The sequence below is a fragment of the Cyprinus carpio genome, chromosome A17 (assembly GCF_018340385.1).
Source record: "Cyprinus carpio isolate SPL01 chromosome A17, ASM1834038v1, whole genome shotgun sequence".
Lineage (NCBI taxonomy): Eukaryota > Metazoa > Chordata > Actinopteri > Cypriniformes > Cyprinidae > Cyprinus > Cyprinus carpio.
In genome coordinates, this window is record NC_056588.1 from 16,066,064 (window position 1) to 16,081,641 (window position 15,578).

Genomic DNA, 15,578 nt, shown 5'->3' on the forward strand with positions numbered 1-15,578 from the left:
GTTGTAGTTTGCAACACTCACTGTAGAGTGACCCACAGTGTGTCACATATGATAAAAACAGCTGTATATAGCACTTTGTGAAACTGGTATCACTATAGGATCATACCACTTGATTGCTGGTGATTCCCATCATGTGTGTGATGAATAATAAGACTAGATAAGACAGCAGTATGAGATATAGACAGAGAGATTTATACTGAAGCTCATTCTGTGCTTCAGTGGCTGGAGTTGTGTGGATGCTCGGAGGGACAATGTGTGTGTTGTGCTCACTGAGGCGAGTGTGTGGTGTGTTTAACTGGTGTGTGTTTGCGGAGTAGGCTTGGCTAAGGATTCTGCCTGGAGTGGCTTTCAGCAAATGGACAGATGTGGAGGAGTCCAAAAAAAAAAAGAAACCATAATTAAACAACTGTTTATACTAAATTACACTCACATCTTTTACCTACACAGGGCAAGAAAGACATAAAACAGTGTTTCTCTATTAACACATTTGTTAATAGAAGAAATTATCATACTGCAATTATTTTTGTCTGTGTGTTTTTGGGGGCCAGGTCCATTCTTTTTTCTGTTCGGATACTAAATGATTCAGAATATTTAGGGTAAAAATAACATCAATCATGTTGATTATGACTTTTAAAGGGATAGTTCCCCCAAAAATGAAAATTCTATCATCATTTACCATCCTTCACCCTCCACTTGTTCCAAACTTGTATGAGTTTCTTTCTTCTGCTTATCACAAAAGAAGATATTTTGAAGAATGCTAGTAACCAAACAGCTGACAGCAGCCATTGACTTCCACAGTATTTTTCTTTCCATATTGTCTGTGTTCAACAGCTAAACGAAATTCATATAGGTTTTGAAGAACTTTAGGGTGAGTAAATGATGACAGAATTTTCATTTTTGGGTGAATGATTCCTTTAATAGTTTTATGTTGGTTTGTTGCATATAAACATAGTGGGAAAAGATCTGCAGTCTAGTTAATAATGTTTTGCTTTGTTTTGTTGTTAGTTTTTTTTTTTTTGATCTAGTTAAAGGGATATCAAGAGTGTTTCCAGACTGCCTGAACATCACATTGACTCGGGCCCCCACGGCTGAGTCTCCTCTCTGATCAGGGCCCCACTGTAAACATGTTTAGATTGCGTGTGTTATTTTGAGAGACCCACCCAAGGCTTACCATGACTGGAAGTATAATAAATGCACATTGACAGTCTGATGACCCTTTGCCCCTGAGCCCACCCCACCCCCACCTCCTCTCTCTGTTCGATTGATGAATGGAGAGGAGATTGAAGGTCAGGTGAAGGGGAGAACAGGCCCTTGTGCTTGCTGTGCCGATTACTACACAGCCCTGTCATTGAATCTGACAGCTGTGTGACAGTTGTGGAAGAGATACATATTGTATCTGGCAGTGCCTCTGCATTTAATTTTTTCATTAATGTGTGTGTGTGTGTCTGTGAGGTTACAGGCAGGGGGAAGACATCAAGGACATAAAGTGGTGTATTATAGTCTTGACTTGTTCTTCAAAGTGTGTGTTTGTCCAGTTGTGTGTGTCCATTTACATGGGTTTAGATCTTCATATTCACACATCAATCCATCCTGTATCTCATGGCCATTCTTTATGTTCTGTTAATATAAACCATGTTTATTCACATATACATGTATTGACACATACCGCAACATTAGCAGTTTATTAAAGCGACCATATTCTACATTTTTATGCAGTCTTACACTGAAAGTTTAACTTATAATGTAAGTTGATGTTTTTGCACCAAAACAATCTTTTTTTGTTAATGTAGTTAATACTTAAAGAGTTCTATATTTAATTGACTTGTGTTATGAATAGCTAAGTGCATGGGAGATATACCAGCCTAATTCACACTGTTGTTCATCAGAAAGGGTTGAGTTCTAGAATACACATTATATGATAATGTGCTCATGGTTGTGATGTCCTAACCATGGTGATTTATGAATTACCTTTTTGTAGCAGTTTAGTTGCTCTAAATGGAGGGAGGAAGCTTTGTGTAGTGTCAGTGGGGTAGATTAAACAAGGAAAATCCTGTTTTCCATTGTTTGTCCTCAAGGGATAGTTCATGCAAAAATAAAATAAAAAAATTCTCCCATCATTTATTCACCCTCTTATTGTTCAAAACCCACATGAACAATGTGACACAACAGGAGAAATGCTGCAGAATATACTGTCCATTTTGCATGTAGTATATTGATAGCAAGTAAATTGGATGCTATATCACTCTAAAATGACCAAAGCACAGTAAAAGTATAATTTAAGTGGTCCATATGGATTTGTGTTATGTTCCAAGTCTTCTAAAGCGATACAATAGTTTTGTGTGATTAATAGACCAAAATTTACCTTCCTTGTTTGTGTTCGAATAGATTATCAGATGAAAACCTGTCCAGTGTTTATTTTAATTTTTTTGACATGCAGAGAGTTAATGTGTCCAATTCATGCAAACAAATGAATACATTGTCATGGCTTTTTAGGACCCCATTGTATTGTTTTGTTTTGTTATTTTTTTGTAGCTCCACAAACTACATCCTAATATGGAAAAGTGTAGCCATAGCATTCTTCAACATTTCTTCTTTTGTCTTCTACGGAAGAAAGAAAGTCATGCAAGTTTGGAATGACTTGCAATTGAGTAAATAATGACAGAATTAAAAATAAATTTGGAGTGGGCGATCACTAACTAATTTGTTGTATGTTTCTGTTTGAAAATAATCTCTGGGGGTCTTGACAAACTTGTGCAGTTGTGTCCTGTCAAACTGGCAGTGGGGTTGCTGCGTCCTGGTGTCCTGAATGTATTCTCTCCCTGTTTTGGCCAGCACTTGCCAGTGATCCGCGATAATGACGGGAATGCTGTTTGTATGTGATTCCCCTGCTTGTGGCTGCAGTGTTAACCCTCGTCTTCCCTGTTCCCTCTCTCCCTGCACCAGGCCCGGCTCACCTCCTGTTCATCCACTTGTAGTGTCACAGAGGTACAGCATGTTTTACACAGCGCCGTCCATCACCCTGCGACTAACCACGCCCCTCTCAGAGACTCGGCCAATCATTGCTCACACATACCTTACATGTACACAACTCATCCATGTGAAGCAAGTCTTTCTCATCGGTTCCTTTATTTACCCCCAAAAAAGCCTTGTAGCTTGTTTTGTGTGTTTGTGTGTGTCCTTCAATTCATTAGTTTCTCATGAAGTCTGACCTGACACAGAATAAATAATTTGTTAAATGCAAAACATCATATATGCAATATTTTTCATAATTGATAAAAACATTTAAAGCTGCTGTAAGCAATATTTTGAAATACTCCATCAGCCCAACACCAAATAGAAAAAGTGTTTATAATAACAATAATAATAATATTATAGTTATTAATATGTTGTTATTATTGTTTTTTTTGCATTTCCTATTATTCTCAAAGCTGATTCTCATTACTGTAATAGTCTTTTAAACATTAGTTTTTTTTTTATTTATTTCATATATTAAAGCCAATAAATGCTATCATGATTCATTAATACTTTTATAGATAATGTAATACCATTTAAATAATATATCTTTGTTTTTCACATTACAATAACGTAATTTTTTTTTTTTTTTTTTTTTTTTTTTTACATTGTGGTAATGAGAATTGTAGGTTGGAGGGTGCGTTTTTGTTATGATTTTTTTCCTTTTAATTTTTGAGTTAAATTTGATCAAGACATGTTTGTGAAATATTAAATCAGATTCACCCTTGGAGGGTGGCTTTTGGGAGAGAATGTTTGATGGGATGGGCGATGGTGGCGGAAGTTAACATGATGGCTAAATTGCTTATGGCAGCTTTAATAACCACCAAATGCACTCTTGTCCCTCAAGACTAAAGACTTTTATCTCATAAAATTTTACTTTTCTAAAACACTTCCAGTTTCACTAGGTCAGAGGAGTTATAGAAATGAGCTTTAAGTGCTCATTATCCACGGAAGCCTCCTTTGTTGTTGGAAATCAGATGAAAGACCAGCGTAACACACAGAGACACGCTGCTTTGATCCTCTTTGGTTGCGTAGTAGTAGTGGGATTATTTTGCTGTTATGACTCCGCTTGATTCCCCCTCATATTATTCATATCAGTGTTAGATGATTCTTAGAGTGTGTGTTTGTGACAGTGTATATTGTGAAGTGTGTGTGTGTGTTTGTTGATGGGGAGCTGTATCAGGTGAGTTACTGTCCTGTGGCTTCCTCCAGGCCTCACGGAGAGAGTTCAGGGCTCACCTGGATGAGGTCATCACGCTCAAGTCAAGGTACTCTACCTTGGACCAGGTAAACAGATATCCCTTTCTCCCCTTATCTTCACATAAATCAACACTCAGGCAATCACACACACAAACATGCACTAAAGTGTTGCTTGCGGCCCACAGTCTGATGTAGCATCCGGGCAGTTTGTTCTGTTGTAGCTTTATCTTCTTGTCTTAAACAATCTCTGTTTCTCTCTCTAGCTCTGTTCCAAAACCTAGTCAGCTGCCTTGTTGTCTATCAACTACAGAACTTCTTAGCACTTCGACTCAAATCAAATGTTTGGATTAGATACAATTTTTATCAATTCAATATTTATGGTACTGTTATTTCCAATAAATAAATAAACAAGGTAATTGAATTAAATATAATATAATATAATATAATATAATATATATGTTAAGTTTAATTCAGTTTCATGTTTTATTTCCTTAAAAAATAGTGAAAAAAAAAAAAAAAAAAATATATATATATATATATATATATATATATATATATATATATATATATATATATATATATATATATAATTTTGGTAATAGTATAATATATTTGAACTTTGCATTGCGTTAACAAGCGCAAGGTTGGGGGTTCGATTCCCGGAAACACATGATAGGTAAAAATTGATAGCCTGAATGCACTGTAAGTCGCTTTGGATAAAAGCATCTGCTAAATGCATAAACTTAATGCTGCTAATATACTTTTTTATTATTAAAATAAGGTTTATTTTATTTTATTTAGTTTTACTGCATTGTAAATTTAGGTTAGTGAATTAACTGCATTAAATACAATTTTAATTTAAAACATGGCCTGATATTTTAATATGCATTTTAACTTTAAATAAAATAATACATTTCAGATTTAAGCAAGTTTGATATTAATCATGTTATCTACAAAATTTATTGAAATTAATTTTTATTTTATTTAACTGATATGATAGTTTGATCTATATAATCATTCAGCCTACCTTTTGGAGCAGCTTTCATGTTGGAAATGTGCCTATAATGGCTTAAAATAGTTTTGATCACTAGATTTTGGAAAAGAGCCTCTCTTTTCTCCTCTTTCTCTCTTTTTATTTCCATCCCTCTTTCCGAGCTAATGAAATGGCTCGCCAGCATTACAGCTGTTAGTTACCATAATGTCTTTTCAATAATTTCTGATTGGTTAATCACAGAGCGGAGTTCCTCTTATTGGGCCTGACACTCACTTGTTAATAATTCATTCCTGTTCCCCAACTACTCCATCTTCATTTCACTGGTCAGGGATTAACTCTCATCTGCCCGTATGCTGACACATGGTCCCCCACCCCTCGCGTGTGTGAGGACGTGTCTGTTTGTGAGCGTGTGTTTTCAGTCAACTGAGTTCTTTGGTCCGACTCTGATTTAAAGAGACCTGACGTCTCTGCATTGCTTTCATTGCCTCCGTCCATTCCTTCAACCCCTCCTGTGATCATTGGTTACCTCTCATCTCCACTCTGAGCTCATTCTGTCTGTTGTTTGATGAATGGAATTTAGATGTACAAATAGAAGGAGAGAAAGAATAAAAAGTGTCAAGGATGTACAATTTTCCATGCCTGTACATACAGGTCTTGGTAAAAAAAAAAAAAAAAAAAAAAATATATATATATATATATATATATATATATATATATATATGTATGTATATAATAATAATAATAATAATAATAATAATAATAATAATAATAAAAAGGCTGGTTAACAGCATACTAGTCAGAGATTTGCATGTTTATGTTGAGTTAAATCTAATGATATTGGTCTTTTCTTTGTTTTTGATATGTATAATATATAATTTATTCATTTTTTTATAAAGTGTGTTCAGTTTTACTGCATTCAGTACTTTTCTTAAGGAAAGAAAACAAATGAAACTGACTGAAACCGTTTTAAAATATTTTAAAATATTTTATTAAACTCAGTATCTAAAACATGGGCTATGGCTTGATATTTTAATATTCCTTTGTAGCAGCAGTTTTTATGTTTTCATTATTATTAATTTATTTACTATGGTAAATCTAAATCTATGATTCTCTAGATTCACTTTTATTATAATCAAAGTATATAAACAAGACTATTTTACTATCTTATGGCATTTTTAGTTAACATGAATGACTTTTGGATCGCCTCCATTTTATTTGATTTTTTTTTTAACTATAGTACATTCATTATTAATGCATTTATTTCTTTTTTATGGAAAGAAAACAAATGAAGTATTTTAATGTACAATTAGGTAAATGCATTAACTGCATTAAATAAACTGAATATTTATTGCTGGATATTTTAATATGCATTTTAGCAGTAAATTTGAATGTTTTCATCATCATTCATTCATTAGCTTTGATAAACCTAGGTCTATGGTTTAAATAATCTGGATGGATTTAGATAACTTTTAATCTAATAAATAATGAGCATAATGTATTATTATACATAAAGCATTTACAGGGATTTTAATAAATTAAATGAATCCATAGTTATAAATTTTACATTATTTTACTTCATTTCAAAATTTTGTTTTTATGCATTCAGTACAGTTTAAAGAAGGAAAACAAGTGAAACTAACTGAAACCTACAAAATGTCATTAGATAATGTTTTACAGCATTAAATTAAGAATATTTAATTAATCCCAACTGTTATCATGTTGGCTATGGTAACCCTGATATTTTAATGTGTAACTGTCCATATGTTTTCTTTGTCATTTATTCATTCATTTACCCATATATGTCCATTCCAAGTGTGCACATACTCCCATTCAGTCCCTAATAATGTAACAATAATGTAACATACAAACTCTGGCCTGTTCTGGTGGCCATTAGCACACTGACTCTCAGTATCACCAACACTGTCTTTTTTGGTGTCTTCTAAAATCTCACTGGAACCGAAGTGCAGTATGATTTCACTAACTGTGCCGAGTGACATTGTGCCTCACCGCACCCCTCTTCCTCGCTAACCTGTGCTACCTTCCTGGATGGCCGGCACAACACCCCACTAAACATTAGCAACAGGACCGAATGAAGCCCAGCCAGATCTCTCTTCACCTCTCAGTGCTCATTCGTTGTCATCTCAGCTTGTTGTGTGTAAACCGAGCGAGTGCTGTCTCAGAAAGCCTTTAAAACTCATTCGGTTTTCTTTTTTTGGTCTCCCAAAGCTTCTTCTTTGCTCTGTCTATTGTAAACCCTTTTGTTTCTGTTCATTGCCAAAGCTCCACTCTAGGCTGGAGGGGCTCAAAGATGATCGCAGGAACCATAGGACCTTCGACTCGCGAGTAACTATTCCCAACCCACGCAAAAAAAACAAAAAAAAGGAGCTGCTTCCATCCGCAAACTCTGCTTTGCGTCAGGAGTCCACACTCCTTGCTTTACACTCTTCTTCTCTCTCCTTTTCTCTGTTTCTTTCCTTCTCTCTCATTATCTTGTCTGTAGACGTCGCTCTTTCTAATGCTCTCTTTGTTTTATTAGCCGTTTGGTGTGTTGGAGTCTCTTGTGGACATTGAGTTCTGTTTCTTAGATCTTTTTTCTCCTGTTTTTCTGTTCCTTTTAAGTTTGATCTCCATTTAGATGCAGTGTTTTATTGCTGTTTGCTGTATGTGAGCTGCACCTCATCATTTTTTTCCCCTCTTCTTGTTTTTTCCTAACTCTCTCTCTTTCTTTGCTCTGTGTCGATCATTGATTTGTTGTGTTGGTGCTAGTCTGTTGTAACTGGATCGTGAGTAGAAAGGACTTGGGACTTGCTTGTGTGTCTCCCCCTATAGGCCAGGGGCATTGCGTCTCAGCACGAAGGACAAATAAAGGGCTGTTTTTAATGCTTTCATGCAGTAAATCAAAGACTTAATACCTATAAACCTCTGTTACTATAGCCTCAAGTCAATGTGTATTTTTTGCATGGAATTTGATTGCCCTCTCATACCATTACTCTTGGCCTAAGGGAACTCCATACTTTATGATACTTTGTATTGGTAGATTCCACACTTACAGCTGAATGTATAATCAAATTTGCTATTATTATTATTATCTTAAAACATTCATGGCTCATTTTGAGAGAAATTTAGCTTAAAAGGGGTAGAAATTTAACTGGAAGGGAGGGGTTGCTTGAATTTTGTTCCATCGTATGGAGCTTCTAGCTGTTAAAGTCAACATGAAATCAAAAATGACACAATTTTTTTTTTAAATAAATACATTTTTGTAGGCATATAAATATATATATATAGATAATTTTTTCCTCGTAATTAATATAAATTTTTTTTTAATTGCCTCTGACTTATCTTGTCTGATGTCTATTTTGACATTGTTTTAGGCAACTGTTGTAGGTTAAGCTTTCAAAATAATTAAAGAGTTACTCCAAAATGAAAATTTTGTCATTAATTACTTAACCCCATGTCATTCCAAACAAAATTTTGGATGAAAACCGGGAGGCTTGTGACTGTCTCATAGACTGCCAAATAAATAACAGTGTCAAGGTCCAGGAAAGTATAGTCAGAATAGTCCATCTGTGGTTCAACAGTAACGTTATGAAGCAACAAGAATACTTTTTGTACACGAAGAAAAGAAAAATAACGACTTTATTCAACAATTCCTCTCCTCTGTGTCTCTCCAAATCAGCGTAGTGCCATTTTGGCAAATCTGAGCAGCACACAGGAGGCTTACACTCTTCTGTGTCAGCCAATTGGCGCCAATGTGCTGTTGTCTTTCAAACCAAAGCGTAAATACATGTAAAACACGTATCCCTGTGCCACGGCTGATACAGAAGAGCTTAAGCCACCTGCGTACTGCTCAGGAATTGTTGAATAAAGTCATTATTTTTGTTTTCTTCGTGTACAAATAGTATTCTCGTCGCTTCATAACATTACGGTTGAATCACTGATGGCAGATGGAGTATATTTTGACGATGCTTTTCATACTTTTCTGGACCTTGACAGTGTTATTTATTTGGCAGTCTATGGGACAGTCACAAGCCTCCCGGTTTTCATCCAAAATATCTTAAATTGTGTTCCGAAGATGAACGGAGCTTTTACGGGTTTGGAACGACATGGGGGTAAGTGATTAATGACAAAATTCTAATTTTGGGATGGAGTATCCCTTTAACAGTATCAAAGAAAAAAAAAAAAAGAGAAGAATGACCCTTGGTTTAAGTCAGGATGCTTTTGAGGCTGAACTTGAACTTTGACCTCCAAGTTCCAGTCATAAAGCAGACAGAAACCCTATTTTGGTATAGAACGCCCACTTTCCATGATCCAATTAATTCTTGATTGATAAAAGCACGTCTTACACCACATTATTACATTAATTAAGTTGTAAAATGGCAAAAAAAAAAGAATGATGTCTAAGTTTGATCAAGCTAAACAATATCATTTTGTGAAGAAACAATCAAACTTTCCACTTTTTCGTCCCTATTTTGATATGAAATGGCATTTTTTTTAATTATTATTTTTTTTAATTGAATATTCACTCTGAAATACATCCCATTACAGCATTACAATATTTCATGTTGACTTTAATGTTCATTATATCAGATGCTTTTCTGGAATCAGGTTGTTTTGGGCACTAGAATGCTACCATGACATAACACATAACTTTGCAAGACTCGCTACAGCATTATGTCAAGACCATGATGATAATGATAATAATGGCAGTAGGACTGAAAATGTTGTTTTCAGTTTGTTTGTTTGTTTTCAAGCTAGTTTCTTTTGGTTATTTTGTCTGAATGTGTAGATGATCATCCTGATCTTTATGAATCCTGTCAGTGGAATGCTAACTCTCCTGGACGGAGGATGGGGCTCCTTTTGTGCTCTAAGTCATGTCTTTCTGTCTTTCTTTTCCCAATTCCTTTCTCTCTCTCTTCCTCATTCCCTCTCATTCTGTCTGTCTCTCTCTATCTGTAGGTGCAGTCACGATGCAGCAGCAAAGAGAACATCCTGAGAGCAAGTGGGTGACCGATTGTGTATTATCGTGATGTTTGTGCATGTGTGTTTTAGAGCGTGTTTAAATTCTCACTCTTTGTCTCAGGTCACAGTGCAGTGGACATCACCAAGGTAGCTCGGAGACACCGCATGTCCCCGTTTCCCCTCACTTCTATGGACAAGGCCTTCATCACTGTGCTGGAGATGACTCCTGTCCTGGGTACTGAAATCATCAACTACAGAGGTAAGACCCAAGCCTAAACTAGACCAATGGACTGTTTACACCAAGATAAACCACATGAACGAATATATTCACAATCTGAGTGAAGTAACGTGTGGCCAAGTATGGTGACCCATACTCAGAATTTGTGCTCTGCATTTAACCCATCCAAGTGCACACACACATTAGTGAACACACACCCGGAGCAGTGAGGGTGGAAAATAGCACTGGTTATTCAAAATGCCTAATTTTTAATCGAACAGCTGGAACAAAATTAAGATTTCAAAATATGGGATCTGTACGTTAGGACTTGTAATGTAAATTCAGCCTAATATACCTGCAGCTGTAATTAATATTGATCAAACAGCAATATAAACAAGAGTCTGTTCATGGCTGAATAACTTTAGTAGCTGTATTGAGTCCTTTACAATCAAACATGAACAAAATTAGTATTAATGTATTAAATTTTTTAAAATCATACTCGGAACACACAAGACAGATTGCCTTAAAATTTGAACAGCAACCAGTAAAAATTAATTAGTAACAGATAATAATAATAATAATAATAATAATAATAATCATTACAGTATGGTATTTCAGCCTCTGAATGGAGTTGAAAGAGTTGAATCATGCATGTTTTTTAGTATAAAAAAATGCAGACTCATTCAGACAATATTGAATTGGCCCTAAAGGCATAGTTCACCCAGAAATCAGCATTACTTTTATCATTTATTCACCCTTAAGTTATTACAAATCCATATGACTTTGTGTGTTCTCGCTGCCCTTTTCCTTAAAAAAAAAAAAAAAAATGTAAAGAGCCAAAAAAGAACAAGAAAAGCCATAAAACATCATGAAAATACTCCATATGACTACTTACTGTATGTTGAAGAAATTCCTGTTATAGAGACATATAAGACACATGCTATCATGAGTAACTAATTTTTCTGCATGGAAGAAGGAACATCATATGGGTTTTGAAAGACACAAGGATAAGTGAATGATGGCAGAACTTTCATTTTTTGTGAACTATCCTTTTAACATTAAGTACTGTCCTTCCAATGGTTCACAAAAACGGGTTCTCAATGGTTGTTGGTCTGTGGTATATATAGGCCAGTAAGTGCTGTCGGCATATAGTCACCAAGCTCTTTGCTTTGCAGGCTTTTAGCTTTTGCTTTTTTCATCTTCCATGCCTGTAGCTTCACATCTGTCGCACATCTGTTCGTTGTTTCTTTCACCCCATCGTCTTTCCATCATTCTAGCTTTAATCTTCTTGCTCGTTCCATCTTGCCGTCCTCTGTTGTTTTTCAACTCTCTGACTTCTCCGAGGCTTTGATGCCATTGTGATCATCCAAAGACAGATCCTGTGGTCAGTTTCCACACAAATCCAACCTTAAAGGCCTTCTTTCTGAATTTCGGAAAAGCTCTGGAAGATTTTCAGTTATTCATAGTTGCTCAGTCCACATAAACATCGGGAACAGTCCAGTCCCACGGGCTAGATTGCATCCCATATTTTTTTTATTTACTTTATAGTTGGCACTCTGACACAGCCCATGCTATTATTTTTGATGGCTCTCCTTTGGTTTTTCATGGCCATCACTAACACAGGGAAGCCACCCTTGCATGTGGATGTGAATTGTGCCACCACGGCGCATGCTGTGAACTGGCCATTAATTTTGGTCCATGTGGTGGGGGATAGTGGGATTACTCATGTGGAAGTTAAATGTGACCAATGCGTCTGGCAGGGACCAATGCAGGTGACTTGGCCCCTCCAGCACGAAAAGGCATGTGGCACCAGAGTGGCTCAAGTTGGCGGAAAATTCCTCTCTGCACTGGTGCCGAAGCAAAGGCAGAGAGGAGAGACTTGGTCAGTGCCGCCCACACCCCAAAGTATTACACAGGTCAGTGTGCACCTTAACCAGCACCTTCATGTCCGGCGCACATCTTCGAGCATGCCCGATGCTCCTCTGGCCTCAGTAATGTATGGAATAGTCATCCAAGCTACAGCGCCATTTCACCTCCAGACCAGCAGGGGGCGATTGAGAGTTGTTTGCAACCGCTGATGAGAAGATGGAAAAAGAAAAACTAAAGTCAAGGACTGATCAAAATATGGCTGAATCACAATTTGCATACTTGTATGCAAAGTCAAGTTCTAAAGTTGAAAAAATGTAACGTCCATTGTATACTTTTAAGTATGAAGTAGGTCAGTACAAAATTGTGAGGACAATTGCGTCTTGATATTGCATCAGTGAACCATCGCAAACATATCCACAAATCTATCTACAGTATCTATCTATCTGTCTATCTGTCTGTCTGTCTTCCTTTAGCTTGTTCCACTGATTTGAACATGTCATGGTTGTTATTAATAGTCAGAGAACAGAATCATGGTCCATGTTTGGCTGTATCTGTTTGCTTTATCCATGGAGTATGGCCTAGAGTTTTGTGTTGTCATTTTGCGTTCCAGATCATTTGCCCACGACTGATGCTATGGAAGCCTGTGAACTCATCAATCGTGAATGATGCGTGACGCAGCGGTTAGAGATGGCAGTGTGCTTGCCAACAAAAACCAACAAAAAACCCCAACTTAAAGCAAACATTCAATACAAAAGCTTTTCCGGCATTACCTCTTTTCACAAAACCCACCAGGACCTCAAATATTGTGCCTTTAATCTATCAGTGACCGTGTGTAGAGCTTCACTGTTTCCTGACAGATAAAAGTGATGGATTTTCAGCTCAGCTCCAGCACGAGGAGGGCAGGTCCAGATCAGCGTAAATAGAGGAAATATCCTCACCCAGCCATGAAATGTCACTCATAAATTTTTGAACTGCGTTGCTCATACAACAAGATGGGTGTAAGTTATGAGCGGCTGTCTGTTTTAAAACCTCTTTCTGTCACCTCCGGTAATAAAATGAATTTAAAATGTATAAATGGTCTCGGCCTTGGAGAAGATTGGCCATTAGAGTATGCTGAGGTGGAACTGTCTTTTCTGCTGGATGTTAATGTACAAGTAAGAGTTTCCGATGCACCAGTTATAAATTACCGAAAACCATTAGGTTTACAGATATTGCTGTAAATGTATACACTACTGTTTAAAAGTTTTTGATAGAAGTCTCTTATGCTCATCGAGGCTAAATTTATTTGGGCAAAAATACTGTGAAAACCATTTAAATGGTTCATTTTAAATATATTTTGATAAGTCATTTATTCCTATGCAGGTGAAGCTGAAATTTCTGCAGCCATTACATCAGGCTTCAGTGTCACATGATCCTTCAGAAATCATTTTAATATCCTGATTTGCTGCTAAAGAAATCTTTCTTCTTATCAGTGTTGAAGATTTTGTGCTGCTTAATATTTTTGTGGAAATTGGTACATCTTTTTTCAGGACTTTTTAAACGATTAGAAGGTTCATGACCCTAAACTGTTGAACAGTACTATATTATTGGCTAATATGATGGCTGGTTCTTTGAGTAGAATTGTTTAGGGTTATTTTAAAGAGGCAAAATGCTTAGAAAAAGCAGTTTATTCATTTAAAAAAAAAATTGTTCTAGTTTTAAAGGATATATTATAATAGCTTTAAAGGGGTCATATGATGCTTTTTAAAGATCATTATTTTGTGTATTTGGTGTAACAGAATATGTTGACATGCTTTAATGTTCAAAAAACACATTTGTAGGTCCTCTATGCCCCACCTCTTTCAAACCCATCGTTTTCTACAAAGTCCTTCCTTCCGACAAGAGCAGTCTGTTCTGATTGGCCAACTGATCCAGTGCATTGTGATTGGCCGATCACCGCAAGCACTCGTTGGAAATGTAACGCCCCTTTCCATAATCGCGAGCTTCATCTTTCAAAATAAATGTAAAGAGTTAATAATGTCCTTAGATTTACCATCAGTTCAAGCCTGAAATTTGAATAGTCGTGGGGTTAATGTTTCAGTGATGAAACTCCTGTGTGTTTGCAGTACACAAGCCATGGATGGTTAAGACAGCTGACTCCACTGTGTGACCCTGTGTGTCTCTCTCTCTCTCTCTCTCTCTCTCTCTCTCTCTCTCTCTCTCTCTCTCTCTTTCTCTCTCTCTCTCTCTCTCTCTCTCTCTCTCTCTCTCTCTCTCTCTCTCTCTCTCTCTTTCTCACTCACTCACTCACTCACACACACAACATGCAAAACTCTGCATTTGAACATTCAATAGCAAATACTTAAACAAAACATACTTACAGTAGCTGATTCAGAAGCACCAGATTATCGTAGCCAAGTCAGAATTACCTCCTCTTCGAGGTTCACGAAACGGTCGTCCATAAAATGCGTTGCTGTTCTGTTGTAAGTAATCTTAAAGATTCCTAAATGCATCTAATTTTGGAAGGCCAAATAAAGTGCTTTTGCTTTCGCCTAGATACACACAGCATCTCCCTGACATGACTGCTTCAACACTAAAACCACGCCGCCTTTCTTTGCGTGAACATTTGGGCGGCATTGCGCAAATATTTCCACATAGTGACATAGACATGTGGGGGCGTGTTAGAACGAGCCGTTTTAGGAGGACGTGGCAGAGTCTTAACTTTGATAAAGAATATCTCTTTGGATTTGAGACCTTAGTCTTTGCAACTTTACAGATCTTCTTTATGCACCAAGAGCTTGTAACACTTCAACGAGAAAGGAAAAATTGAAATTGTATCATATGACCCCTTTAAAAATAGCTTTTTCACATTTTTAAAGGATTAGGGAAATTTATTTTTCAGGATGTTACACTTGATTTCATTTCTGATTTCTCAATATCTACATGTACAATTTATATTTTTTTATTACAATGAATCACCATCCTCAATACTGCTTCCCATTATGCCAAGCACTTTAGAGAACCCTTCTTTTGTGTGTGTGTGTCTGTGTGTGTGTGTGTGTGTGTGTGTGTGTGTGTGTGTGTGTGTGTGTGTGTGTGTGTGTGTGTGTGTGTTTGTTTTTTTTTTTGTTCTGGTTGTGTGTTTGTTTGTTTTTGTCAGCCAGGACAGCAGTGACAGTTTTTTTTTTTTTAATAAAATTTTTATATCATGATCAAAAAGAAGATTTATTAGGTGTCATGACCGAACTGGTTAGTATTATAAACAGTTATTTTCCTTCGATTTTGTACATATAAAATTTACTGAGTGCTAGATCACCCTTTAGAAAATCAGTTTTAGGAGCATTGTTT

At 36.4% G+C, this 15,578-nt stretch overlaps 1 protein-coding gene across 10 annotated transcripts in view; it reads left to right on the top strand.

Moving 5' to 3' along the window:
• Window positions 1–15,578, top strand: part of LOC109048025 (gephyrin-like) — a 74,484-nt gene that overhangs the window by 47,363 nt on the left and 11,543 nt on the right. For 4 of the 10 annotated variants that reach the window (XM_042774223.1, XM_042774229.1, XM_042774226.1 and 1 more), the window contains 5 exons: window positions 2,944–2,985; window positions 4,225–4,299; window positions 7,487–7,549; window positions 10,163–10,205; window positions 10,287–10,424. In XM_042774223.1, coding sequence (XP_042630157.1) covers window positions 2,944–2,985; window positions 4,225–4,299; window positions 7,487–7,549; window positions 10,163–10,205; window positions 10,287–10,424 — 361 coding nt within the window. The remainder of the gene's footprint in view (window positions 1–2,943; window positions 2,986–4,224; window positions 4,300–7,486; window positions 7,550–10,162; window positions 10,206–10,286; window positions 10,425–15,578) is intronic. The other 6 variants (XM_042774230.1, XM_042774232.1, XM_042774233.1 and 3 more) reach the window with 4 other exon arrangements.